The sequence below is a fragment of the Falco rusticolus genome, chromosome 3 (genome assembly GCF_015220075.1).
Source record: "Falco rusticolus isolate bFalRus1 chromosome 3, bFalRus1.pri, whole genome shotgun sequence".
In the NCBI taxonomy this organism is placed as follows: Eukaryota; Metazoa; Chordata; class Aves; order Falconiformes; family Falconidae; genus Falco; species Falco rusticolus.
The window spans coordinates 56,151,973-56,177,117 of record NC_051189.1 but is presented as its reverse complement, the minus strand read 5'-3'; the positions used below and the strand labels follow the sequence as shown (position 1 = coordinate 56,177,117).

The 25,145-nt window shown below is 42.3% G+C and overlaps 2 protein-coding genes across 7 annotated transcripts in view; both read right to left on the bottom strand.

Annotated features, from left to right (window-relative positions):
- ESCO1 (establishment of sister chromatid cohesion N-acetyltransferase 1) overlaps nt 1–5,614 on the bottom strand; it is a 35,185-nt gene extending 29,571 nt beyond the window's left edge. For 4 of the 6 annotated variants that reach the window (XM_037380187.1, XM_037380191.1, XM_037380190.1 and 1 more), the window contains exons 1-4: nt 5,504–5,614; nt 2,732–2,835; nt 2,320–2,530; nt 380–1,748 (exon numbers count right to left, since the gene is read on the bottom strand). In XM_037380187.1, coding sequence (XP_037236084.1) covers nt 380–1,748; nt 2,320–2,528 — 1,578 coding nt within the window. In that variant the 5' untranslated portion in view covers nt 2,529–2,530; nt 2,732–2,835; nt 5,504–5,614. Of the gene's footprint in view, nt 1–379; nt 1,749–2,319; nt 2,531–2,731; nt 2,836–4,873; nt 4,980–5,503 lie in introns of those variants that run through there. The other 2 variants (XM_037380189.1, XM_037380188.1) reach the window with 2 other exon arrangements.
- A 7,366-nt stretch (nt 5,615–12,980) lies between these two features.
- The window catches only part of ABHD3 (abhydrolase domain containing 3, phospholipase), a 30,798-nt gene continuing 18,633 nt past the window's right edge, over nt 12,981–25,145 (bottom strand). Inside the window, exons 6-9 of the mRNA XM_037380421.1 lie at nt 23,556–23,729; nt 22,858–22,906; nt 22,609–22,774; nt 12,981–14,127 (exon numbers count right to left, since the gene is read on the bottom strand). Of these exons, the coding sequence (XP_037236318.1) occupies nt 13,949–14,127; nt 22,609–22,774; nt 22,858–22,906; nt 23,556–23,729 (568 nt within the window). The 3' untranslated portion in view covers nt 12,981–13,948. The remainder of the gene's footprint in view (nt 14,128–22,608; nt 22,775–22,857; nt 22,907–23,555; nt 23,730–25,145) is intronic.

The window sequence follows — 25,145 nt, the reverse complement described above, 5'->3', positions numbered from 1 at the left end:
TTAAATTTTAATAGGAGCTCATTCAGGTAGAGAATGTATTCTTCCCTCTCATTTCTTTTAATACACCTTTTCAGAACAGATCAGCTATACAAGCTTAAGTCATCAAAAAGTGCCCCTATGAATCTGTACAACCTCCAGCTCCAGCAAGAAATTTTGTTGATCAACATTTCCTTAACTACAGAACCTAGGAGGGTGGAACAGATTCATTTTTCAGCTTCCTATCATCCTATCTGTGACAACACACCAGTAAAGGATCTTTAATACATTTTAAGTTACTGTAAAATGAAGTCATTGTTAAACTTTCTGAGCATGGCTTTCTCAGAAAACAGACCAGATTTAGAACACCCTCCCACTATACACCATGATTAAAATTACTTACCTCATCTGATCTTGGCTCACATAAATGTTTTGTCAAATTACGCAACAAACCATTTTCTGCACCCCTCTTTGTGGGCTGTTTTATTTCTAATATCACTTCTTTAGCTCCAGCTCTTTCAGGTGAAGGATCTGGTTTCTCCTGCACACAAGCTGCACTCTCATTCTCAGACAGTCTTGTTATTGACAGCTTGCCTTGCGCCTTAGAAAGCTCTGCTTCTGTAGCTGTTTGACTTGCTTCTGAAACTTCAGGGTAATCTTTCAACAAAGAAAGCTTGGGGGCATTTGCAGAATTTAAGTTACTTTGCTTCATGTTACTAGCTTTCAGTAATTTAATTTTGGTCCACTTAGAGTTTTTATTTGAGGAGTTATTTCTACCATTCAGAGTGCATTTGACAGGCATTCCTTTTTTGCTAGGGAAAAAACGTTTGCACTGAGTACTTTGACTAGGTTCTTTCTGAGTAAGCATTTCACTTTGTTGAAACTGTACGTTGGCATGCTTTTCTTCTGTTTTGCTATACTCTGTATTAGGGGAATCTTTTTTCACCTCTACAGTATCTGACTCAATCTCACCTGCGATTTCTTCACAAAGTTCGAGGATGCTTACTCTTTTGGATTTCGCATCATTCTCTGGTTGATCAGCCACATTAGTTTCACTTGCAGGTGGCTGTGAAATCTTTTTTGGTTTTGTACTGTTTTTTATGTTCTGATGCACTTGTTTTTCCTTAGTTACTGTCTTAGAATTTGGCTTAAGAGAATCTGTTTCGACTTTCTTTGTGTTGCTGGGAATAGGAGATGCAGGGCCTGCTTGGTCTTTCTTAACTTCCTGGAGAGCCTCATCAGGACATAATGATGACCCCTGAAGGCTGTGTTGAAAGCTGCTGGAATTATCATTTTTATTGTCTGCTTTACATTTTTTCTCCTTCAGAGAGCTGGTCACTTCCACACGTATTTCTTTATCCTCACTTGTATTGTTTGGCTTTATTTTTGTCGTTTTCTGTTCTGTCTTCTCTCCAGCAGATTTAAGTACTTTTGCTGCAGCACTCTGAGTGTGTCTTTTTGCCTGGCTACTTTGCTTAACTTCCAAAGCTTTTTCTTCTTTAATTTCTCTGTTGCGCAGGGATCTTGCTGGTACATGTACATGTGTTAACTGCTGCAGTCTCTGTGATCTCCTCATTACTGGCTCATTTGGCGCAATTACGCATTTTGACTTAGGAATTTCTTGCACAGATTTTTTCTGGCATACCTCCTTATTTTTTGTAGACTTAGGCTGTTGTTGGACTTTTTTGTCAGGTATTGTTTTATTATTCAAGTTGAATCCTGATGATCTTGTAGTCATGCGCATTCCTACTTCAGGTTCATTGGTGTTGTCACTGAAAGATCCAAATAATTATTTTTTAAGCATGCAGGAAGTAGAATTTGTCAACACTTTTCTCATTCCTAAGCTCTGCCTCTTTTTTAAAACACTAGATCTTACACCCTCAACACTTTTAGAAGAATTTTCTCTAGAATCACTCTAAAAAGACTTCACTTCCACCAGGTTACTCTTAAGTGTAGTACTTAATTTTTATGCATGGCAAAACTGAACTATGAACCCCAGATGAATGCTTTTTAACATCTCTAGTAGTTTTTAATTGTTGACACTTGTGGCTTTCAAATTAAGTATTAGCTTATATCATACTAGATTTATTTTCACTTCTGAAACTTTTTTGGAGAAAGTCTTTCTGGATTTCAAGACACTAACATGGTGCCAGAGAAAGACCATGTAGCAGATACCATACTTAATATCATACAGATACATATACATACAAATACACTTAAGGCCGATCTTCCCACTAGTACAATATAACTATTTAGCTGCATCTTTAACTCAAATTCATTCTGCTTCGATTGTTTTTGCACTAATTTAATCTATAAAGATAAACTAGAACAACAATTACTTACTTTTTTGTCACTGACCTGTTTGACATGGCAGAGGTTTTGAGGACAGTTTTCTCCTGCACTGCACACTGACCAGGCTTTGATTTATTTGAGACATGTTTTGTATCTGACACGTCTTTTTCCTTCTTCACTGACTGTTTGCTGTTCTTGTCCACCTTTGGACGTTTAGCAGAAGGCTCTACTAACATAGACTTCCTTTTCTGAGCTGCCATTTCTGTAAAACACAGTAATTGATTCAGCTTTTACAGTCTTCTGTCAACTGTTGTTGCAGTGTCAGTTAATATAACCAAAGATTTGCCCGTTTTACAAAATAAGGTAACTGATACTCACTTTTATTTAGAGGCAGATCATGCTAACTGACCAGAAAGCAACACATCAAAGCAATCTCAAATGAAATTACATTTATTTTACTTACAGGTTTTTACAAGAAGCAATCGATGTTTAGGCCTAAGTAACTTATCAAGGTGTGCCAAGAGCATTCCTCATGTGTATGCTTACAAACAGGATGTTTCATTCCACCTGTGAAGAATATAAAATGTTCATGCAGTAAGCACTTCATGAACTTGCTTCTCAGACTTTTAATTTGGCATTCCCACCCTCTTCCATCCCTTCAAGCAATACTTCACTTCAAAGTTTCTTACAAAAAAAACCCCAAAAACCAACAACCTACAAATTTTATTTCCATATCCAACAATTTTTGGCATTTTGCTGTCTTAAGCATTACCCTTTTACCTTTCAAAAGGTGGCAGATAATAAATAGTACCATTTCAAAGGAAGTTTCTCAGCCTTTCTCATTTTTCCAGAAAGCAGTATTCTGCTGTCTTTCATAGCCAACAAAAAAGTGGGCTATGAAAGCTGTCAATCCTGCGCCTCACAGCAATACTGAATAAATCCATTAGACTACTGTTTTATGGCTGCTACTACAGAACTTCATAGACATTAACAACCACCTGTAGCTGTTCCTTCTAAAATGACTGAAGCTACAATACCGAGACAGAAACCCTACAAAGTAGCATTATTTAAGACATCTGCCTTAGGCGGTTGAAGATGGTGCCTTCACGACAACTGATGTCAATGACAGAGAAATTAATCTGTACAATAGTCTGAAAAATAGTAGAGATCCACAGTAAAAAGTATTCACAGCTTCAGTTAATCACACTTTTCACATCTGTTTGTGGATTCTGAAACTTTTAAGTTCACTTATTGAAAGACACTTTTTTTATTATGGTGTAAGTAATAATTGTTCAGCAAAGTTCACTAATATTTTTTTAAATTAAGTTTACTGTAATACCTAGTGCTCAGAACTTTCCTATCATCTTTTGGGGTCAATAATTACATATTAAGTTTTGCTACTTACAGAATGACAAATATGTCTGTAACAAATTTATATTACTTTTTCAAACCTTAACTAATCTAATGTTAAATTTGACAGATTTTAAGGTCAAACAGGAACTGTAAGTTTCCAGTTGTACAACACAGACCAGATACTTTAATTTCATTACAACTAAAGTAAGCCATCCAGTACTGACAAATGCATGTCTTTCTCTAACAATCTGAAACTTTAAGCTCCTTTCAATAATTGTTCATTATCCAAAAGGAAAAAGATCTGTGCTTTTTCTTTTCTTTCAGATTTTAAATCATCATTAACCTCCATTTATCCACTCTTTTCATAAAGACACTTCTAACCATGCAAGACTGATAGCACCCAAATTCCAGACACCACTGCCGCTCTCTGACTTTCTCCTTTAAAGAAGCTGCATGATCAGTGACTCGTATTTGAGATACATTTTTTAATTCTACCCAGGGAAGAAATCTCTAACAGCACTTTTCATGGTGCTATTTCCACATCTCTCCCTAAGGAGCAGGTAACAGAATTTGTATGCCTTAGCTCCAATACTCATGAGTCCATGACACTTGGCAAGCCTGTGAGTTTCCACTAGTCAAAGACTATCCATCAGGGCCACAGAAAAGCCACTCACCCTGAAAATAACAGCTCTAGTTGCTGAGTAAGTCTTTGGTCTTCTCTTAGTTTAGAGGACAACACTGACCATCAAAATTTGAGAACACCATGGCACATACTGTGTACACCTAGACCTTCTTTTTTTTTTCCCCAGACATATACAAACATCACTGTCACTCTCAGCCATGTGACATGCCGTACTCAGGAAAGACTTTCAAGTAAAAAACAGAAAATACAACCCTTCCGTCACCACTACTGTTCCTCAGGACACTGACAAACACACTCTCCTCCCACGAAGAGAGCTAGCTAGCTAGCTAGCTCTTTAATAGTAATCTGTTTCCTACTAATACTTTGCACAGCAAAGCAAGGACTTTTCCAGGCATTCAAGAACTGGCAGATTCTGCCTGGAGGAGGTCCCCTCTAGCAAAAACCAGATTATGGAAAGAAGGGAAGACAGAGAAGTACAAGAGCAAACTACACTGCAATCACAGGTTTTGGTGCAGGAAGTAGAGGAAAAACAGAACAACACAACTCCCACACCCTCAAATCCTCACAGCGGGGGCGAGCCCTGTGTCCCGGCCCGGACTGGAAGCCCACCTGCTCGGCAGGGCGCCGGGGTCCCGCAGGAGCATCCCCCACCGACAGCCGCACCCGAACGGCGCAGCCCCCGCGCCGTAACTCGCGGCTGAGACCCCACGACGGGTCTCGAGAGGAAGGAAAGGGGAAGGCCGCCGAGCGGGGCCCGGTGTCATCCGCCTCAGCGCCCCGCCGTGACAGCCCTTCTGGAGCGGGGCCTGGCAGGGCGCCCCCAAACCCGGCCAAGAGTTCCTCAGGCCAAGGCAAGCGCCGCTGAGGGGCAAGGCGGGGGCGGCGGCGAAGCGGCGCCCACCGCAGGGCGCCCCCCGCCCGCTCTCACTCGCGAGCAGTGGGCGAGCGGGTACTGGCCGATCGCTCCCACCGCGATCGCGGAGACAGCGGCGGCCGCAGGCAGGCCCTGGCCGGGCCGCGGCCGGCGAGGCAGGCCCCGGGAGGAGCCGCCGGCCTGTCGGCCCCGAGGCGGGGGCAGACGGCTCCGCTACGCGCGAGGACGGGCTGCCGGTCACGGCGCCGGAGGGGAAGGGTTGACGGGAGCCGGCGGAGCCGGGGGGGGGGCGGCCGGGGGGCGAGCTGCCTCCCACACGCACGCAGGCACCCCGGGCCCCGCTCCGGCGCGAGGCGGCCGCTTACCTCGCGCGAGTGTCAGCGACGTGCCAGCAGCGCGAGCCGCCCTCCGCGCCCGGCTCGCCAGCTGCGGGGGGGGGGGCGGGGGGGAGGAGAGGGGCGGAGAGGGGCGGGGCGGGGCGGACGCGCGGGGCCGGGGCGCGGGTGGGTGAGCGGGGGCGCGCGCAGGCTGCGGCGTCGAGGTCAGCGCGGCTCGCGCCCCCTCCCTGTCCCCCTGCGAAGCGGCGGCGCGCGCGGACCTGCCCACATCCGGGCACCGGCGCGGCCCCGCCCCGCCCCGCCCGTCGCCGCGGGAGCCTCCCTCTGTCCCCCAGGCCGCGGGGGGGGCGGGGCGGTGCCCGACGCCGTTTCCGCATGCGCAGAGGCCGCCGCAGCCGCCGCGGCGTGAGGGCAGTGCCGTGGCTGCGCGGGGCGGGTCGCGGCCATCGGGCCGGTCGCGGCCATCGGGGCCGTCCGTCGGTGGGGCGGGAGGTCAGCGCCCACCGCCTCAGCGAGTGCCCGGGGCTGCCGCGGCCCGGCGCCGTTACCTCGGCGGCCCGGCCAGCTCGGGCCGGGTTGGGCCCGTTGGCTGTTAAGCCTCGACCTCCACCCCTGGGCTCCTCACCTGCCAGACATGAGGAGGGAAGCAGCACCGCGTGCTGACAGGCCAGCGGGGCCGGTGTGACTTTTGACGGTGGCCCGCAGTGTCAGTGCCACCTCGTGACTGGCAGTCATAGCTGAATGCAAAGTGAAACATGTAACGTCATACGCTTCCTCTTAACGGTGGCGGTACAGCAGTCAGTGCTCGCAGCAGCATTTCCTGAGTGTGTGTGGGCCGCTTCCCACAAACGCGTTTGGAAATCCCTTTAAAGATGGGTTTGGTGCTGTGCCAGAACGGATCTCCACTCTTAACGCCTTCGGAAGCTTCTCTAAACATGCAGAGATAGATGTTGGCCTTACTGGGGGTTCCCTGCTGATCAGTTTTGCTTTAGGTGCACAGACAGCAGTCTCCCTAACGCAGGTGCAGCATTGTGCTAGTGGATAGTCACTTGAGCGTAAAAGCAGGACAGACACTTGTCTGTGCCTCGGAGACTGAAGAGTGAGATGCGCCCTAGTCCTGTGCAGAGTCTACTCTGCAGAGCAATGAGTTTGCTCAGCAAACTGCTTGAGTCCAGTGATGTCGGCTTTCCTAGGTTCGCTAATAACCCCGCAGATGCGGGCGAGCTATCTTAAAAGTTGTGTTCTGTTCTGTTTCACAGCTCATTCTTATTGCACAACCGTGTGTTTGTGATTTTTTCTTCTGTCGTCCGGGATATTTCAGTCCTTGCTACACTGGATAATGGATTTGTACTTCATCTAACCTTATGTTGTGGCTGTATTGCCTCAGGATGTTTCCAGTTCCAAGCCTATCTCTATGTTGGCAAGTAAGAGAAGTTCAAAAGCAAAAGAAGGGCAGCTGAGGATCTGACGTCCATACCACTAATGTGCCAGTCCAGACCAGTTTTAGTCAAGGCCTGTGGATGCAGTGACCACTAGGGTTGGAACACATTGGATATGTTCCGGGCATGTATCTGTTGGTTTGGTTTCCTTCAAAAGGAATCTATTACGCGCACTCCAAGACCCTACGCGACAAGTGTGAGCGATCTGGTTTCCTTCAAAAGTGCACTGCTGATCCTAACTAGAATACTGATATAGATACCCCCATCCAACCCACTAACCTAGGGCTAACCTGAACTATGTCGTACCTAAAATGCATATAGTATGTGTATCGGGATCTCAACATAAAGCAGCTTTGCTGTCCGTATCCAGGCCTATTGATGTGTTCTACTTGCCAATAGACACAGTCTCAGTTTATTTGATCAAATTTACATAGTGATTTGCATACATCACTGTATCAGAATGACTGGAGAACAGTGTGATGGACCTTGGCATCAGCCAACGAATAAATAACTGCAAAAGAAATTAGAAGAAAAGTTTTTTAATGCATTTTTGAACACTTGACAGGGTTTCTCTCAGAGATTTTTTATTTCCTATACAGTTTGCTGATTAACAGACAGAGACCACACAAATATTTTAGTACTCGGAAGCTACACAGTGTAGACATTCCGCAAATATTCTTTTGTTAATGTTTGAAGTATTTAAAAAGTGGTTATTTTGATTTTTATAATAATATTTTTAGGTCTTTTTAAAAATCTTCCAAACTTTTTATTGATTTCTATATCTATTACATTTATGGGATTAATTGTTGGAAATTGCAGTCAAGTTGCTGAATAGCATAAAAGATTTTACATATAGATCAAATTACCTGGAGATAATTTGTTCTGCCTGTAAAGTTTTTTGCCTCTTTATTAACTGAAACAAGGAACTGCCTTCCTTGGCAAGTCCTCTTTCTGAACACACTTTATTGAAGCACAGTTTGTCGTAGACAAATGGAAATTTTCAGCAGCTGCAGTTTTTCAAAAGCGATAGGAGATGTTATTTATAACTCCTTATAACAGCTCCTCTTTAATGCATGATAATCTGCTGTGACTTTACAATGAATGCACAACATGTGGTCTTCTCTTTTCCTACAGTAACCTACAGAATACTTCCCAGATGAAGGATATTTTAATCACTGGGTTGCCTGTAAATTTCCTGGAGGATGATAAAAGCACTGCTTTATGTTATCACTAACTTTGTATATTTAACATGATGTTTTCCCATCCCTCTTAGTAGCACGAAGCAAGAAGAGCTAGATTTTCTCACATCCTTCCGTGGAATAGTAATTTGCTGTACAGTAGGGGAGTAGTAAAGAAGCAGACATTCTTAAAAATCATTAAATTCCAAAAGTTAGAAAAAACTCAATTCATACAATAGAAGAATATGGGTAAATTTCTAGTTTTCCACAGAAGGTGGCAGCATTTTGAAGCACTGATGCCAATTTGAACTTCCTAGCAAATGTCAATGCTGAAAGAACAGACACAAACTACAGGAATTTACTCTCCTCAGAAGCTGTGGTATGAACAGGAGTGCTCAGGCACAGATTTGGCGGACCTAGAACTAGAGGACCTGAGGAGGGAGGAGGAACTGCTTTCACATAGGTGGAGTAAGTGGATAGGACAGATTTAACCCTCAAAAGATTTGATGTTTATTTAGCCTTGTTTACCACTGCTGTAATACTGCTGGAGTGCCTCATCTGCAGCTAAGTGAAAAATGACTTGCTTCTAGGTAGGCCTTGTTTTCACAGGAGTAATAATTCAGCTGATACATGGATTATCCCACTAATTGCGGAGAGTGCCCTGTCGGGCTACAGCTTCGGGAGATGCAACCGTCCTGTGGAACAGCTGACTGTCACCAAAAAGGGGAAGCCTCTCCCACTGTTCTCTCCACTTTCTTTCCTCACTCTCAGCAGCATGCTCCAACTCCTTACCTCATGCCACCCTCCATCTAGCACCTGAGAGCCCCCCCGTACACAAGAAAATATAACTTCCTGAGATAGCAAAACATTAACCCACTGGCAAAACCGGATCATATTTTGTTAGGGCAAGAAAGGGTGAGGACCATCTGACTGGAATCAGGGAGGGTAAGAAAGGTAGGGAAGGAGGAAGAGAAGCCTTCCCCTTGGGGCACGAGGGAGCCGTTAAAGCTGATAGCGGCTTGCGAAACTGCAGCCTTAGGGCAGGGCTACACAGTTAGAGGACTGAGCCCTTAATCCCAGGCTCAGTCGCAGCAGCCCTAGCGCAGAGCTCTAGCAGCCCCATTTGACTTGCTAACACGCTCCCAACCTGCCCTGCTGCTTATCAGACTTCCCATCTGAGCAAGGCCCCAGAGACAGCCAACCGAGGGGCAGCAGCTGCTTAAACTTCTCAGCTGTAATTAACCCCATAAGCGCTCCTGGTGCAGCAGAAGAATGCCTCAGACAGGTTAGCAAAGGCCACGTGTGAAGATGATTTAATCTAATGGTTTTTTTTTCTGATCACTACATATGTAGATCCCTTAAGGAACTGGAGGAGCAGCTAAGCAGCAGCATAGGGCCCTTATTTTCATCCATTCAGCAAATTCAAAAAGCCCCTCTACCCTCGTTCAGGAGGAAGGGAGAGGCTGATTTTTGTGTCTAGTAGAAAGAAAGAGACAGGAAAATTGGATCCCTTAGAGGAAGAGATGTTTGCCAGTGAAGAACTCCTGGCTGCTACGGCAGCTGGTACAGTTGCCAGATTTTTCATTTTCTGATGTTGGAATGAAAATTAAGAAAAACCCCATGGCTGGGGTATTCTACAGCCGATCTGCTTGCAGGAGTTATTTTGTTGGCTGGTAAAAAGCACCACTAGCCTATAGTAGGATCCGGCATGTATGCTGGTGGTGTGTGGCAAGCCCCCAGGGAGATTCTCTTGGGCTTTTTGATACCATCCTCTTTCTTCTTCATTGCTTGGAGCATTCTAAGGCTCTTTTTGACCAGCTAGCATCCTGGGACAAGAACCACAGTACATGACTCAGGCTGAAGGGTGCCTGTGCGAGATGGCCACTCAGTGACTCCAGGAATTAACGTTTCTGGTTTGTGGGTTGTTTGTTTGTTTGTTTTTCAGGGCGATGGCACAATAGAGCTGAAGCAACCTGGGAAGAGCACAGTGTGCTTGCTCATGAGTACAATGTGCAGAGCTAGAAGTCCTCTTCCTGGCAAGTCTGAGTCATTGGCACAAGCCAGGTTGCTATAGGAGTTGTAGGTGAAAGAGACAGTTCCCCTATGAAATTCCTGTGTAGGTGGCACGTGGGACAGTGGGGACTGGAGGGTGCCCTGACTGCCCAGAGCTGAAGAGCTTTACAGGGGTCTAGCTAAGAAAGCAGAGGGCCTGTGTTGAAAATGGGTGTGTGGAGGGGGATTGGAGTCAGTTTTCTTGCTTTGTTTTTGTCTTTTTCTTTTTGCAGGGAGGCAGGAAAAAAACTGGGCTGGGACTTGTCCATTTTGTGTATGTGCTGAACGTGAGATACTTTTTTCTGGGGGGGGGGGAGCAGGGATAGAAAAGACTGTAGATAGCTACATCTGGAGGGAAGGCTGGCAGTTGGTTTGCAGAGACTTGGGACCAGGCCAGACAGCGGACATATGTATGTGAGTGATGCATAGGGATCCAGACAATTACAGAAAAAGGGAAGGTGGTCATTGTCTGAAATGTTCCCAAAAAGCATGTGGGAATGGCTGAGATAAGCAAGCTGCTCCATTCTGTTGACCTGAAAGGCTGAAACAGTTGACTACTAGATCTCAGTTAGAAATGGCAACTTGCAGCAGGGAGGAGGTAAGGAGCAGCTTCCTAAACCACATCTAGGGAGTAATTCTTGAAAATCAAGTCATTTTCCAATCTGTGTAATGGTCACTCTAGGCCTCGGAGCGATTGCACTCTGTAACAGTCAGCATGTTGATGTCTGAAGCACGATACTCAGTGCCGCATTGACAGGACCTACCACTTTGACCTGCCTGGAGTCACCATCGCTTAATTGACATTTTCTTGACACCAGCTCCTCTAGAGTTGTAGACTGTTCCCCCTAACCCATTCTGCTGTTTTGTAAACTGTGCTGTTATATGTCTTGGTTTCTAAAAACAGCATTAATCCTTCTTCTACGCAGTATGAGATATAGACCATGGGTTAGTTTCTCTGCATTCATAGAGCCATGTTTTTCTATTTGAATTTTTCAGGTTTTCTAAGTCTATTTTCCAAGAGTGGACATAATAAATTACACTTTAAAATCTTGGTCTTTATGATCTGGTACTAATACAGTTAAGGTCATGGATGGCTCTTGGGCGACTGATAAAAATGGATAAAAATGTGACTGATCACAGATAAAAAGAACAATACTTTGCATCGACTTCCAAGAGCAAATTGAGAAGAGACGGATGTTCTGAAGCATGTATGTAACATGGACTGTTTTGCGCAAGGGGACTGGACTAAACAATCTCTAGAGGTCCCTTCCAGCTTTAACTACTAAATGATTCTGAACTAGGAAGAAAGTTTTCTTTAAGAGGTGTCTGCAACCTTTGTGACTTGGAGTTTCACTTTCATTATACTCCATCTTTCCAGTAATGGGTACATTGATAACTAACAATTTTCTCCCACCTCCAACATTTCATATCCCTGTTGCTGTCTGGATACTCAGATCGCATGAAAAACCAAATAAAGACCCTATGAGTTCATGCTGTTTTGACTAGATGGCACATTCTGGATTTCAGCTCACTGGTGAAATTCTGTGTACAATTAAGACATAGCAAAAATGTTTACGGCACTTGTTGCTAGCTTGTGTCCCCTGCAAGAACTGAGGTGAGTGTCTGTATTCTATGTTTCAGAAAATCTGACTGGCAAAACTTGAAGATATCCACAGTAAAATTTGATTGTTGCCACTTTGCATGCTGTGCTTTGTACGATGCATTCTCCCTAATGAGGTGTAAGGAAAAACATTCTACATTTGGGAAAAAAGGAAAACTTTACAGATTTGCTAGATGTAGCTTTAAAGAGAAATGTCTTGTGGAGATTTGTATATGGGATTGGACCTAAATGAAATAAGACAGTGCAAAGAGACAGAAACTCTGCCATTAATCATGTTACTTTTATTGAAATAGTAAGGTGTGCTTTTAATGTAAGTGGTTTTATTTTTATTAATACTTGATGCTGAGTTTTGAACAGTACTGTACCCAAACAATTTTACAAATATAACACTGCTTATTGCTCATTGTTTTTATATAAACATAAAACCTGAAAATGAATGTAAGAATAAATAAGGCACCCTACTAATACACTGATTTCATGTATTGTAGTAACATGCACAAAATGTCATTTTGCTTTTACAAGACACTTCTCTCATATTCCTTACTAGAGAAAAAAATAAGTTGGACTTTGTTATTTGGGCACAGGCCAATCCTTGTCTGAAAAGTCAGAACTTGAAAGCACTTTTTAATTTTCTAATTTAACCTTCCACCTTTCAAAACTAGCTTTCGTATAGCATGTCCCAATTTCTTTTTCTAAAGACAGAAAGTATTTTTGTTCTTCCTTTGCTGTTACTAGGAAACATGCCTTGCAAGAGGACTGTTCACGTACTGCTTGAGACAAAAGACCTGACTTGCTTTTTTATCCGTGTTTTCTTCTTGTACTGACCCCACTCAAAAGATAAAGATAAAAATAAAAATACAAAGGCATCTTTACTGGCTTATCTTGTGTGGCTGGGCTCAAATCTGTGATCAGCACGAGGTGGGAGCTCCCCAGAAGCTGCTTAAAAGCCTTCTTTTTTTAATTTCACTATGCCCTAAATTAAGACTTCCCAGCAGTTTCAGAATACATTCTGTCCAACTGCCTTTTTTTCCTCAAAGGTCTACATTGGCTCTCGCTCTGTTTCAGGGCTGAGGAGAACAGTGACGCCTCAGTCAGCCTCACAAACTCTAAGCCACTACGGCAGAAATCACTTTGCAAAGGCTTTAATGATTTGACCACTTATTACTGAAGTGCTGACAAATGATCAAATAAATCAGAGGGATGGGACTTTGACCCCCATCCCAGATCCCAGCTTTCTTTAAACAGTTTGTTATATTCTTTTTAGAAATTATCTGAAACAATAGCAGAGACAAAGGGTTTGGATTTTTTTTTAATTTAAAGCAGATTATATCATAATTGCTGATGTTCTAATATTTATTCTTTAGAACTGAAATGGTCTTGCAGGGTAGTATAAACATAACAGACAAAATCATGGAATTTACCAGTTATATGAAATATGTATTACATATGTGACAACACTCAGCTTTACATGAACTTTGAAATGCAAGATGTCTTTTAATTACATAAATTATTACAGTACTGTTTTAAAGGAATATTTTGGTTACATGTAAACACTATAAATTAGCTCTTTAAAAAATAATAATGTAAGACAATTATGGCATTGACATAGTTTAAAAAACAATAACTAGCCCTAAATCTGAATACTCTCAGGGTAGAACAGCAAAAGCAGGTATCAATCTAATGCTATAGAATAACATGCTGAAATTTGGACTTACTTGAAGAAACAGTGTTTGTGTTCCCTCCTCCTTTTGTTTTCTTTTTCACCATCAGTGCCCTAAGGAATGGGCCAACTTGTATTGTGTGTGACAGCATAATATATGCTATTTTGAGTGTTGCCATTCTAATATTAAAAGCCATCTAGATTAAGTTTCTTAAATGTGTACTGGTTTAAATTAAAATCCTGAGGAATTATAATCTGCCTACTTGATGGTTTTGGTTAAGTGCAATTTGATGTATGCAGAATGTTGTTTCATTTAAGGTCATTCTTAGTAAGGCATATTAAAAATAAATATAAAAGTGACAACATAATATTTAGTGTCTTGCTACAAAATCTTAGGCAAAAATATTTTTGCATGTAGTAATGGACTTCATCCATTTGCTGGCTTATAGGAGTTAAAATTTGTGCATGAAGCTTAACTGCCCTTGTCAGAATGTGCCACTGTCCTATAACAGTGGTCCAAAGCTACATGCTATAGATTTTATTTCCATGCTCAAACATAGCTTGCACAAACTGCTTGAAGACTCTGTCCATGTAAGTGCACTTCCTTGGCCATATTCCTTCCAGAAAACCAATATGGCCTCCACACGAAGTCAGAACCAAAGCAACGTTTGCATTTTGTTTGGCAGTTTCTACTGGTATAGCTAAAAGGGGAGGGGAAAAAAGTTTTAAGTCCTTATCCTTCCATGAAATGCCAGCCACTGAATACCTTCTCTTAAATGTTTTTCGTATTATATATGAATAAATATGCACAACATTAACACAAGCTTAAATGTACCGCAAGATGTAGAGCCATAGCTGTGTTAAAAGCCATTTCTCTCTTCATTATTAACTCACCTTATCTGTATGGGGTTTTTTTTCTGGCTGCTGTACAAGTTTCAACTTCATATTTCTTTCAGTCCCACTGATGGAACAGCACCCATATTAACACATACTTATGATTTGGTATAAACAGTGTAAGTGAAAGGACAATCAAGCCTATAGTTTTTAACCTGTGTTGCAATGCTCAACTTTGGAAAAGCTCAGGAACTAGGACCTTAACTGTGAATCCCATTCGCTTTGTAGGAGACTCCAAACACAAACCCCTTAATGTCATGGTAAGATTTTGTCTGTAAGATACCCCATCAGCTAATATTAAAGATTATCCTGACTTATCATTAGTATATCTGATTTGCCAGGTTTTTACATTTACAGGTGCATGTTTAAACCCCACCATGCAAACACACTGGGAAACAGTTCTTGCCCTGAGGAACTCATAACCTAAATACCCAAGGTAAACAGAGAAAGAGCACGCAACTGCACACGGACACAGAAAGCTGCTCCATGTCACCCGGTAGGTTAGTGGTTCTCTACTGAGTAGTGACTGCTAGCAAATGATTTAATTTAGAATTTAGATTATTAGACTAGCTACTACAAGGATTTTTCTTTCAGCTGGATCAGCTCCCTGATCTGGTTCACCCCGTTAATGCCAATAAGGGGACGGTGGCAGGCACAGTCAGATAAGGACTGCAGTGAGGTGGCCCTTTCAGTGACAGCCTACAGTTAGCTTAAAGTCATCGGTGAACTCCACCTGAGCTATGTGCTGATCTTGACACGTGCAGGAGGGGAGACTTCAGTGCAGCTTATTTTGAACATGCGTGGATGTGTGGCTTAATCAATGCTATCACCTGGGCAGTTCCCTTTGTGAAAGAAAATAAAAGTCAGTGCAGACCGACAACAGAGAAACCATATGACTTTACAAATGCTATTGCAGCGTGATGAGGTGACCCTATGATCCTATGAACTGGCTGACGCAACACTGGAGCTTTACAGAGCTGTGGTGTTTATGCTCTTGATATAAAAATTAAGTTATTTAAGCAAATTCCTCAGAAGTTTTAAGTATGATGAATATTCTCCTGAACAAGCAGATATCTCAATACATTTCAGTAAAGAATGCCTTTCAAAGTTCCAGTTTCCAAACAATAAACTTCATGTAAGGGAAAAAAATAAAGATCATACAGATTTTTTGATTATTCAGGATTGACACAAAAAACAACAGCAAAAGAAGACATGCTTTGTCCAGACAGAAGGGAGTAGAAGGAATTTCACTGTATTGTCTAAAAAAGGGTTATGATTCCACAAGAAAATAAATCTGATTTTAAGTCATACACTACTAAAGGACAAGTACCTTGGCACTACAACACAAAGCAGCGAGTTATTCGCAGCATTTCTATTGCTGCCTCATGTATTTTAAGGTATTTTTGAACAGAGATTTTTAATCAGGTTCACTTTTGGGGGGCATCAGTTGTCCACATCCTTTTCTCATAGAACTTCCCTCAGAGACACCCTCCACCCACTCCTATTTCTAGGCATCTGCTTTCCTTTATACATCTGCTATCTCAAAGGCCATTTTCCTTGAAGAGTCACTATCCCTGCATATCACTACCTTCTTTATAGGCAAGTTCCTTACTTTCATTTGGATGCTGGCAGACTTACTGCTGTGTGCTTCAGATGCCGATTTGCCTTAGTTTTCAGCAGCTAGAGTAACAACATGGCATCCATTCCTTAGCCAAAGACAGACACCCAGCCAGAGCGAGTCACAAGAGATCTTGAACACAACGACTGTAGTGAACAGATGCACAACTTAAAATAGATCAGGGCAGAAGCACTGGACCTGCCAAGTCAGGGGAGCAATCTGCACCTCAGAGGTCCTTACTAGCAGTGTCTGGAACGACATGCTCTGTTCAACTCCAGGGCCACAGCCTGGATGCTAAACCAACCATATCCATAGTGGGGTTAGTGGCTTTTATGAATGTTGTGTTATGAGGTTCCTGCCCATAACATGAGGTACTTGACTGTGCCCTGAACGGAGCACAGACTGAGCTCTGGAGAGCAACGGGCATTCTCTTGCAGAGTACATGAGATTCTTTGCTACTCAGCGCTATTAATTTCTTCCACTCTTTCCCTCCTTTCAAAATTGCACGCATCTAAGTAGTTTATAGATTTCAGCATTTAGTAGGTGATACTGATTCTTTAATAAGTAGAAGAAACTGTGCTTCTCTCTGTTTCTACAAGAAATCATTGACTTTTCCTTTGTTCAGCTGAAAATTGAAAATACTATACAGCAACTGGGCTTTTTAAAGCAATTACTGAGGCAAGACTAAAAAGAAAAGTCAATGAAATAAAAACCTAGAGCCTGACAGCCTGGATTGGGGAATAGCACAGGCTGAAAACAAGAGATGCAGAAAACAATGTGTTATTTCTTGCAATCCAACACATGCATAACTTTCAGATTCCAGTCTAAGCAAGCACTCATCTGGAGTTTTGCCTGAGTTAATCTGCCCAGCAATCTCTGATCTGGCTCCCTTGGATTCTGTGGATGAACACATCGCCATGTATAAACACAGTGGCTACGATTCATGTCAGCTTCTGCCAACTGCATGGGAATTTGCCCACTTATCTGTACCAAGCGATCTGCTCATCTTCCCTCTAGTAGCATGTGGGCCATGTTAAACAGTATCCCGACAGGGAAGTGGGGATCTGACTCAAGCCCAAGGCCCCCATTACTGCTTCAGGCAATGAATCGTGCTTTCCACAGCCATTCTGCAGCTGTCTTCCTGGTCACTGAGGAGACTTAATGAACAGGCTTATACACAAGGGTATGGGGAGGAGTGCATGAGGGGAGGCAGAGTTGATCTCCAAGAACCAGAGAGAACATGAGAACTCCATCCATCCTAATGGGTTCAGGATCGGCTGTGTACTGGCCTGAACACACCTTTTCACTAGCTAAGATTGTGCAAAACCAAAGGTCATTCACTTTGTCAGACTAGTGTCAAAGCTTAAAGAGAAATAGCCTTTCCTGATAAGAAACTTCTTTGCTGGGTGTGTGGAAGGGAGATGACAATAAATGTCTCCTCTACTGTGCCAACCCAGCTGAGGAAGGCCTTACAGGCAAAGCTCACTGTGACCTCTGCATACCTGTCATTCAGAGGTTGCCAAGAATAACGATAGCTCCCAAATCAGTTTGCTGGTGGTTATTCATTCCCAAACTGACTGGCAATACTATGCCTGCCTCCAAACAGCTAAAGCAGCTCTCTCCTAGAAGGCTACCCCTGCTAGGATGCTGGTTATCTTCTGTGCCTGGTCAAGGTGTGAGCCACACACAGGTCTTTACGAATGTCATCTTCCCGTACTGAAGTTCTCTCTCTTCTAATTAGCATGTGTTTACAGCAGAATCCTGCCACAGATTATCACTGTTATCACAAGCTGTAGCACTGCTGAATATGCAGTCATTTGCTTCCATATGCAGTGAGGATTTTTAGTAGGTGCCAAGCCTGACCGGCTGTTCCCTCTCTGCTCTTCCCTCCCCTGTGGTGAACAGGAGAGCCTGCCCTTGGCACAGTCAGTCTTGATACAGTCAGGTCACCATTCATATGACCCCTCCCCAGCAGAGTTTCTTGCTCTGCAGCTTCTCAGGAGAGAATTGAATATGTTGTGTTGGTCTCCAGAGCCAAAATGCAAATTATGCTTGGAGTGGTGTGGTACTTCTCTCAGGGCTGTTTCTAGGGACTGTTAGCCATTCACAAATAAAACCACAATGCAACAGAACATACTCTGCAAAGTAAAGGGCAGACAAATGCAGCACTGGATGTGATGCACCCTAGGATACAGGATGGCATGTTAAAAGATACTACTGTTCATTTTTGTACACAGGTGTCCTTGTACTTCTCTTTCTACTAACCAAAATCTGTTCTGCTGTTTGATCCAGCAGGCACAGACCTGTTACTTGGGATTGCAGAACCACAGTGTAAATATACATGTGCACAATTACCTCATTCAAAATCAATTTGTTGTACATTCTTTGCGGAAAGTATTTTTAAAAAAAGAACAGTAGAAGAACATACATGTGAAGTAGCACTGACTTAAATAAGTCACTACTACCAGACCTGCTGTTCCATTGTTTGGTTGACTTCTCCTGGTTCCTTAAACTCTTTCCCTAATTGTTATATGTCTGGCCATTCCCTGGCCATTTGGTCTCTCCAGACAACTTCACTCAACTGTGCTGTTTACATAATAGAATGCAAAATAACACCTAAGAGCATTTACTCCAAGTTTGATTTAGAGGGACAGAAAAGCTTCAGAGAGTTCAAGAAAAAGTGTAACTGAGCCTCAGACGTGCACTTACTTGGCACAGTGGATCGGGAGGGAGCTGGCATGGTACTTTGCATCAAGTACAGGCTTTCAGCTCGGGCACAACGCTCACCAGTGGCAATTAGCTAAGCATTAGTAAAATGAAATTTAAGTCAGATGCCTAATACGCAGCTTAAAGTCTCTAAGGAAAAAAATGCCACTTCAGATGAAAAGTTAAACGTGACACTGATAATGAATGCTATCACTCCATCTTGATTTATTTTTCACAGAAAATAACGGGGCTTGACTTTCCTGAAGCAATGGTTTATTTAAAGTAGTTATGGTGAGAGAAGTGTCATGCAATGAAGAAAGCATTTGTTAGCATTACGCAATGTGAGAACTGCATTCCTGAGTTAAACTACAGATACATTGGCTGCCAAGCTCCATGAACTTTAAACAGCAACATTAAGGAAGGGCTGCAAATGAATTGTTTCTTCCTAATACTGAATTGAGACCAAAGGGCACGTTTTCACAACATATTCAAAAATACTTGCTGGGAAGTACAAAGTTTACTAAAAAGCTACATGAGAAGAAATGATCAGGTAGTAAGAGGCAGCAGAGTAAAAGGCACCCATCTGCACTTTTTAAGGGAAGTCTCTTTTTAGGTCCATATTGTGTAGTGACAAAGCAGACTTGGGTTTGTATCCCCCAAGCTTTGTTAGAGCAGGTTAGATGTGGCTGGCTTTATAAAGGATATTTACATGGAACAGAATTCTGGCACAGCTTTCTCCCTAATGAGTTTGCTAGGCCTGCTTCCCAGCTGTTGGAAACTACAGCTATCTACAACAGAGGTGGAAGGTAGCCTAAAAGCTGGTAGGCATTCCTGGGAGGAATGAGGCATGAAATAACCAGTCCCCAAAGTCAATAGAAGGCTGGGGTCTCAATAAGAAGAAATTTTGTGGCTTTGAATCCTTTATACAGTTGTAAACGGAAACTGCCTGTGGTTGCCACAGGTTTACATGTGTCCGCACACTTTTAAGTCAGAAAAAACAAGCCAGTTGCCAGAATAAAGTCACCTCCCAGAGTAACACCAGTCTTTTATGTTTGCTAACGTCAAACAGCCTGCAAAAGTGTCGAGATGAATGAACTCCAGTAACTGATGGCAGCAGCCATAATTTCTAAGCTGCTAATCAGGGTGCCCTGTGTCTCCTGCCAGCACGTTTCACACTGAGGGTGCATAGCACAAATGAAAAAGGAGCCAAGGGTAGACACACGTAACAGAGTCATGCTATTAACTGTAATCAACACTTTCCTGGTGGCCCTTTCTAAGGTAAACTTGGCACCACAAGGATGACTATTTACAGCCGACAGCATTAACTCTGTGAACAAGGAAGAAATGAATGCCTAACCACCCAAACATTTTCATGGAGAAAGGCTGGTTAAGGTCAGAGTTCAGGAGAGGATGGACAGTCATTAAAACAGACTCTTAACACTTCTTATTTCAGAAATGCCTCACCTCCCTCCAGACTGCAAGACTTCTAAGGCATTCAACAACACGTTTGATACTCAGTCTTACACAAAAGATCATCCCTATAATCCACTGCTCACCAAGAGTTGTGTCTCTTTTAAAAGGAACAGCTTTGAGGGAGGAGAGATCTGATACAGCTGTACTCCAGGGGACTCAATCTTTTGGCTAGCCAAAGTACACTATCGCAGAACTGTTGAGGCTGTAAGAAAGCTTTTGAGATCATCTAGTCCAAACCCACTGCTTAAGCAGGGTTACCTAGAGCAGGTTGCGCAGGACAGCGTCCAGTCAGGTCTGGAGTATCTCCATAGATGGAAACCCCACAACCTCTATGCCAGTGTTGGACCACTCTCACAGTAAAAAAAGTGTCTTCTTGTGTTCAGATTGAATTTCATGGGGTCAAGGTGAATGCTTAGCTCTTGATAGCTGGAGGTTATATTCTAAAATGAAGAGACAAGGGAATGGAGTATCTGCACTAGCTTTAATCTAACTAACAAAGGTCCCAGTCCTAGTGATAATAGGCTGGAAAAGGTTAACAAATCCTCCAGGGAGAGAGGGACACTGCCCCTTTCACTGCTGTTGTTACTTGCACTAATTAGCTAGCTTACTCCTGCCACAATTACCACTTCACTTTAGAACAGAAACCGCAAACTGAGCTAGATCTAAACATAGAGGTGAAGCCATTGTTCCCTCTCTAAGATACTTAATGGCAGAAACATGGCACAACAGATCACTCGCCTTGCAGTACTATGGGGAAAGTCATCCCCAGGGTCATAAGACCCATAAAAATTTATCTTCAGAATCACTAGCCAAATTTTATATTTGGACACAGATTTTCGGATCACAGCCCCATCCAGTCTCATCTCCAGAACATTATATGCTTATAACAAAACCAGCAACTAGCCAATTTCAAGGGGGAGAGGGGCGGGGGGAAATCCCACAGAAGCTAGTAAATACAAAGGGGGACTACCTCTGTCTCAGAAAGTCCCTGAACCACAAATTATTAAAGATGCATGCAGTATTCTGGAAGAATCTTGCTATGCTTGCCCAGATCTTATAATTTTTTAAGCCTCTGTTTTGGCCAGTGTAACCAATTTTTACCAGTGTTTGGCTTATCCAGAGTCACCGTTTTTTCCCCTCACATTAGGTGGCTGTCACCTCTTTATATTGTTCATGCATAGCATGGATACTTTTCGTTCAAGAGAAGAAATCAGACTGTCTCTAGTGCACTTGACTGGAGCAGCCCTTTTTTCTTCATGTCACATTTGTCTCTAACAGGTCTTCAAACTATAAACAGTAATGTAAGTGTGTGCATGTTTCTGTATGTGTTGTACATCTGCACACTGATAAAACTACACAAACAGAGTCTCTTCCAATTCCTCCATTCTTCTGTTTGTTGTTCTAATCTGTTTGCCTACTCGCTTTGGTTTCATGACTCATTCTACAAGAATCTCACTTGACTTGCTGTGGCAGAAGAAAACTTCATTGAAATAAATCGAGTGTATAAACTTCACATTTAAAGATGTCAAGTGTTCACTGTGAAGACTGTCCCCTCAACCAGCTGTTCATCACAGTGGTTTTCCTCTACATTATCTTTTGTTCTCCCTCTCTTCTCAGACACTAACCAATACACAGACCGCAGGAACAAGCATATCTTTTTAAGACAGTCAGCAACAGGTTTTGAACTTCATAGCAAAAGCAAAATGTTCATAATGATCACATTTGGCAGAAAATAGGGCGAAAGGCTGAAAACTCCATTTTCCCTTATCTGTCACTAGCTGACATTGCTGCTTCATCTTCTAGTTAGATTCTTACTGATTCCAACGTGCCTCCTTCCAGCAGCTCACCTTCACTCTCGCTCTTCCTTTACCCTAGATTTTGGCTTACATGCTAACTTACATTTTTTCTTACTTAATTTTTCTTACTTAATTTTCAGACACTGAAGGTGGCACTGAGATCAACAGCTGAGGATTTCAGGTCATCTGAAACACAAGCAACTCCCAGACATTCTTTGTAGGGACTGAAGAATGGCAATAAAAAAATACTTGTTTTCACTTTCATTGAACCCTGAATGTCTACAATCCAGACATCTGAATCCAAGTTCTTCATTATAGGCTCTCTTTGTACTTGGTGAATAGAAATGGATGCTTCTGAGAGGGCAATACATCTGGTATCTTCCTTACCATGAGATAATTCACACCCTAAATATGCATATTTCTTTCTTTTGACTGTAAAGACTCTACTATAGCTAATTGCCACCCTATGTGCTTCTGCATTCTCTACTAATCAGGTCTCCGCATCATCGGCTGTTTTATACGTGTCTTTTACACTGTAAGTAAATTGCAAGACTGAACCATTCCTGGAGGTTTTGAACCTATGTACAAGTAACATAACACCTCCACACACAGGTCTGAGCTCATTCTCAGACCTATGTAGTTTGTCTTAATGATTGCATAGACAGATAGATATATTTTTCAAAGCCTAAACTTACCATGACCTGGTGAGAAAACATCGTCCACAGAATTTAGGCATAACACTGGAATGCCTACTGACTTCAGCTTGCGACACGGGCTAGCATCTTCATAGTAATCATCAATTGTACGGTAGCCAAACATGACTGAAGTGAACTGCTTATCAAATTCTCTAACAGTTCTAGCCTGAAGTACAGAATTCAAATAGGGAAACTGTCAGCATTTGGAAAACAGCACCCAGCTAAAGCAGAAATAACATTCCCACATACCTTCATCACCAGATCCATATCAAATAATTTTTCCAACATTTGTCGATGCCTAAAAAGAAAGAGAAAAAAATGGAAGAGCTTGCTTTTTGTTATATAAACAGATGCAGAAGTTCTCTGCTTTACAGATACATTTATAAAAATAATTCTCTAACAAGAACATGCTTGTTTTTAATTTTCTGTCACGTTAAAAATCTGTCTGGAATCCAATAACAGAAGACTTGTTCATTCATATGCAGGCACATCCAGCAACATAGTAAAAATCTGGATAAGCCAGGAGAAAGATTCCAAAGATAAGAGAACTAAATATTTGGGAATACAAAAAATAATTTTATAAAGCAAAGGATGAACTAGTACTTTCCATGTTTTTGCAGTCAATGCCAACTTAGAAGAATTAGTATATACACATATATACTCAAAGTCAATATGTGCATGTCTAAAAAAATTAAAAATCCATTTGCTTAATCCATAAACACACAAGAGTTTGTCTTGTGCCAAGAGCCTTGAGGAGCCGAGAAATTTAGTCACATTGATGACAGTGTTTCTTGCAAAGACTCTTTTGATTTCAAAACTTACAGAAAATGCACACAGAACAGCTACGTAAAGTGTTGTTACAGCATTAATCTTGCCAATATTATACCTGCTGTAGATCTCATGCTAACATCCTTTCACCTTGCTAAATAGTTCAGAAGGCAACTCACCTGCTGATAGAGGATTGTAGACAAGTAGTCAAGTAATAGTTGAAAAGAAGCCAGTTTAGTGGCTTCTCCAGAGATTCTACAGATTCAAAAACATTCCAACCCGCAGAGAAAATTGCAGCTGCCATTAAAGGAGTGTCTCTGCCAGTTTTGCCCAGGTAATTTAAAAGAAGCATGCTACAAACAGAAATGAAAAACAGAAACATATATACTATCAAATTGTTTTCTTCAATTTAAAGCAAATATAACAATCAGCCACCTTTTTGACTGTTTTTCAATAGTTTCTTGTATCAGCCCTACAGCTGTGCCCAATACTTCTAAAAGGTAGTCAATGTAATCAACATATGGCTCATGAAGTGTACTTTCTCTCTCTACTGTCAGGGAGGAACTGAGTGCGCTGTGTAGGATGTGAGTAGGAGTGCATTTAGAAATAAATAGAGATGTACTAGTCTTATTTATATCACTAAAAGGGAGGAAAAGGTCAAATAAATGTATCTTACTCATGGAACAGGTATTCCCAAGTTGTTAGTAAATTTTACCATTTTACAAGCTCTTGGTCTTCCTGATCTGATAAATCTATCAGTGTGCCTGACAAATACAAGCTGCCCCTGGCACGCCTGCCTCACTACGAAGCTGTCTTTTGATTTGAAGGTAATACATTTTACCCCACCTCACATATATGAGAGAACACAGCTGTTCTTTAACACAAACCATGTAAAGAATGAAATGTTGGGTAACAAATAAAACTAGTGACACAAAATTATGAGCCAAATAAACAGCTTCACTCTTGCCTTTCTGACCAGCTGCAACCTGGGGGAGAGGGGAGAGTTCCCCAGTACCTGACCCTTCAAATCTAGAAAAATGAAAATAGCAGAAAGAGTAAAAGAAAAATACTAACAGAAAAGCTGTTAAGTTTTACTTTACTGCCTGTGGCCCCAAATTTGCAATGACCACTTTAATACCAAGCCTTTCACTCAAAGCATTACAGGTTCTACAACTTAATATAGCTCCCTAGGCCACCACTACTCTGCACCTTGGCTTCATCTACCATACTTCAGGAGACACCAACCTTTAGCAAAAACATCACGAACCAGCCTGCCATCACAGAGACTCTATCCCTGTGCATTACCTACCAGATCATAGAGTACAAAAGGGAAACTAGTCTTTGGTATTACCGAAGACTTGCCAGTTGGTGGGAACCAGCAAGAAAAGAACAGCTAACAGCACTTGGGAATGGGCTCCTGCCATCAGCTTACACTGTTGAACCCAGTGAGGAGTCACCTGTGGCACATGTAGGAGTTAGGCAGCATGTGTTCCCTCTCACCCACAGAAGAGGAGGAACCTGTGAGTTGCCAGTCTATACAGTGAAAACACTGAACCATTAACCAATAAAAACAAAGTTGCGGTAGTAGTAGAAGCCAATTCTAAGGGAATTCACAGAACATATGTGATAGAGAGAAGGTTCAGGAATCTTTATGCTGAAAAACAAAGTCCCTTCCGAAATAATACATACTGAAGATCAGTAGAACAAGTAGGCTTTCATTTACATTTACATCTTTGTGAAGTGAATGTTTATATTTCTTAATTAGGCAA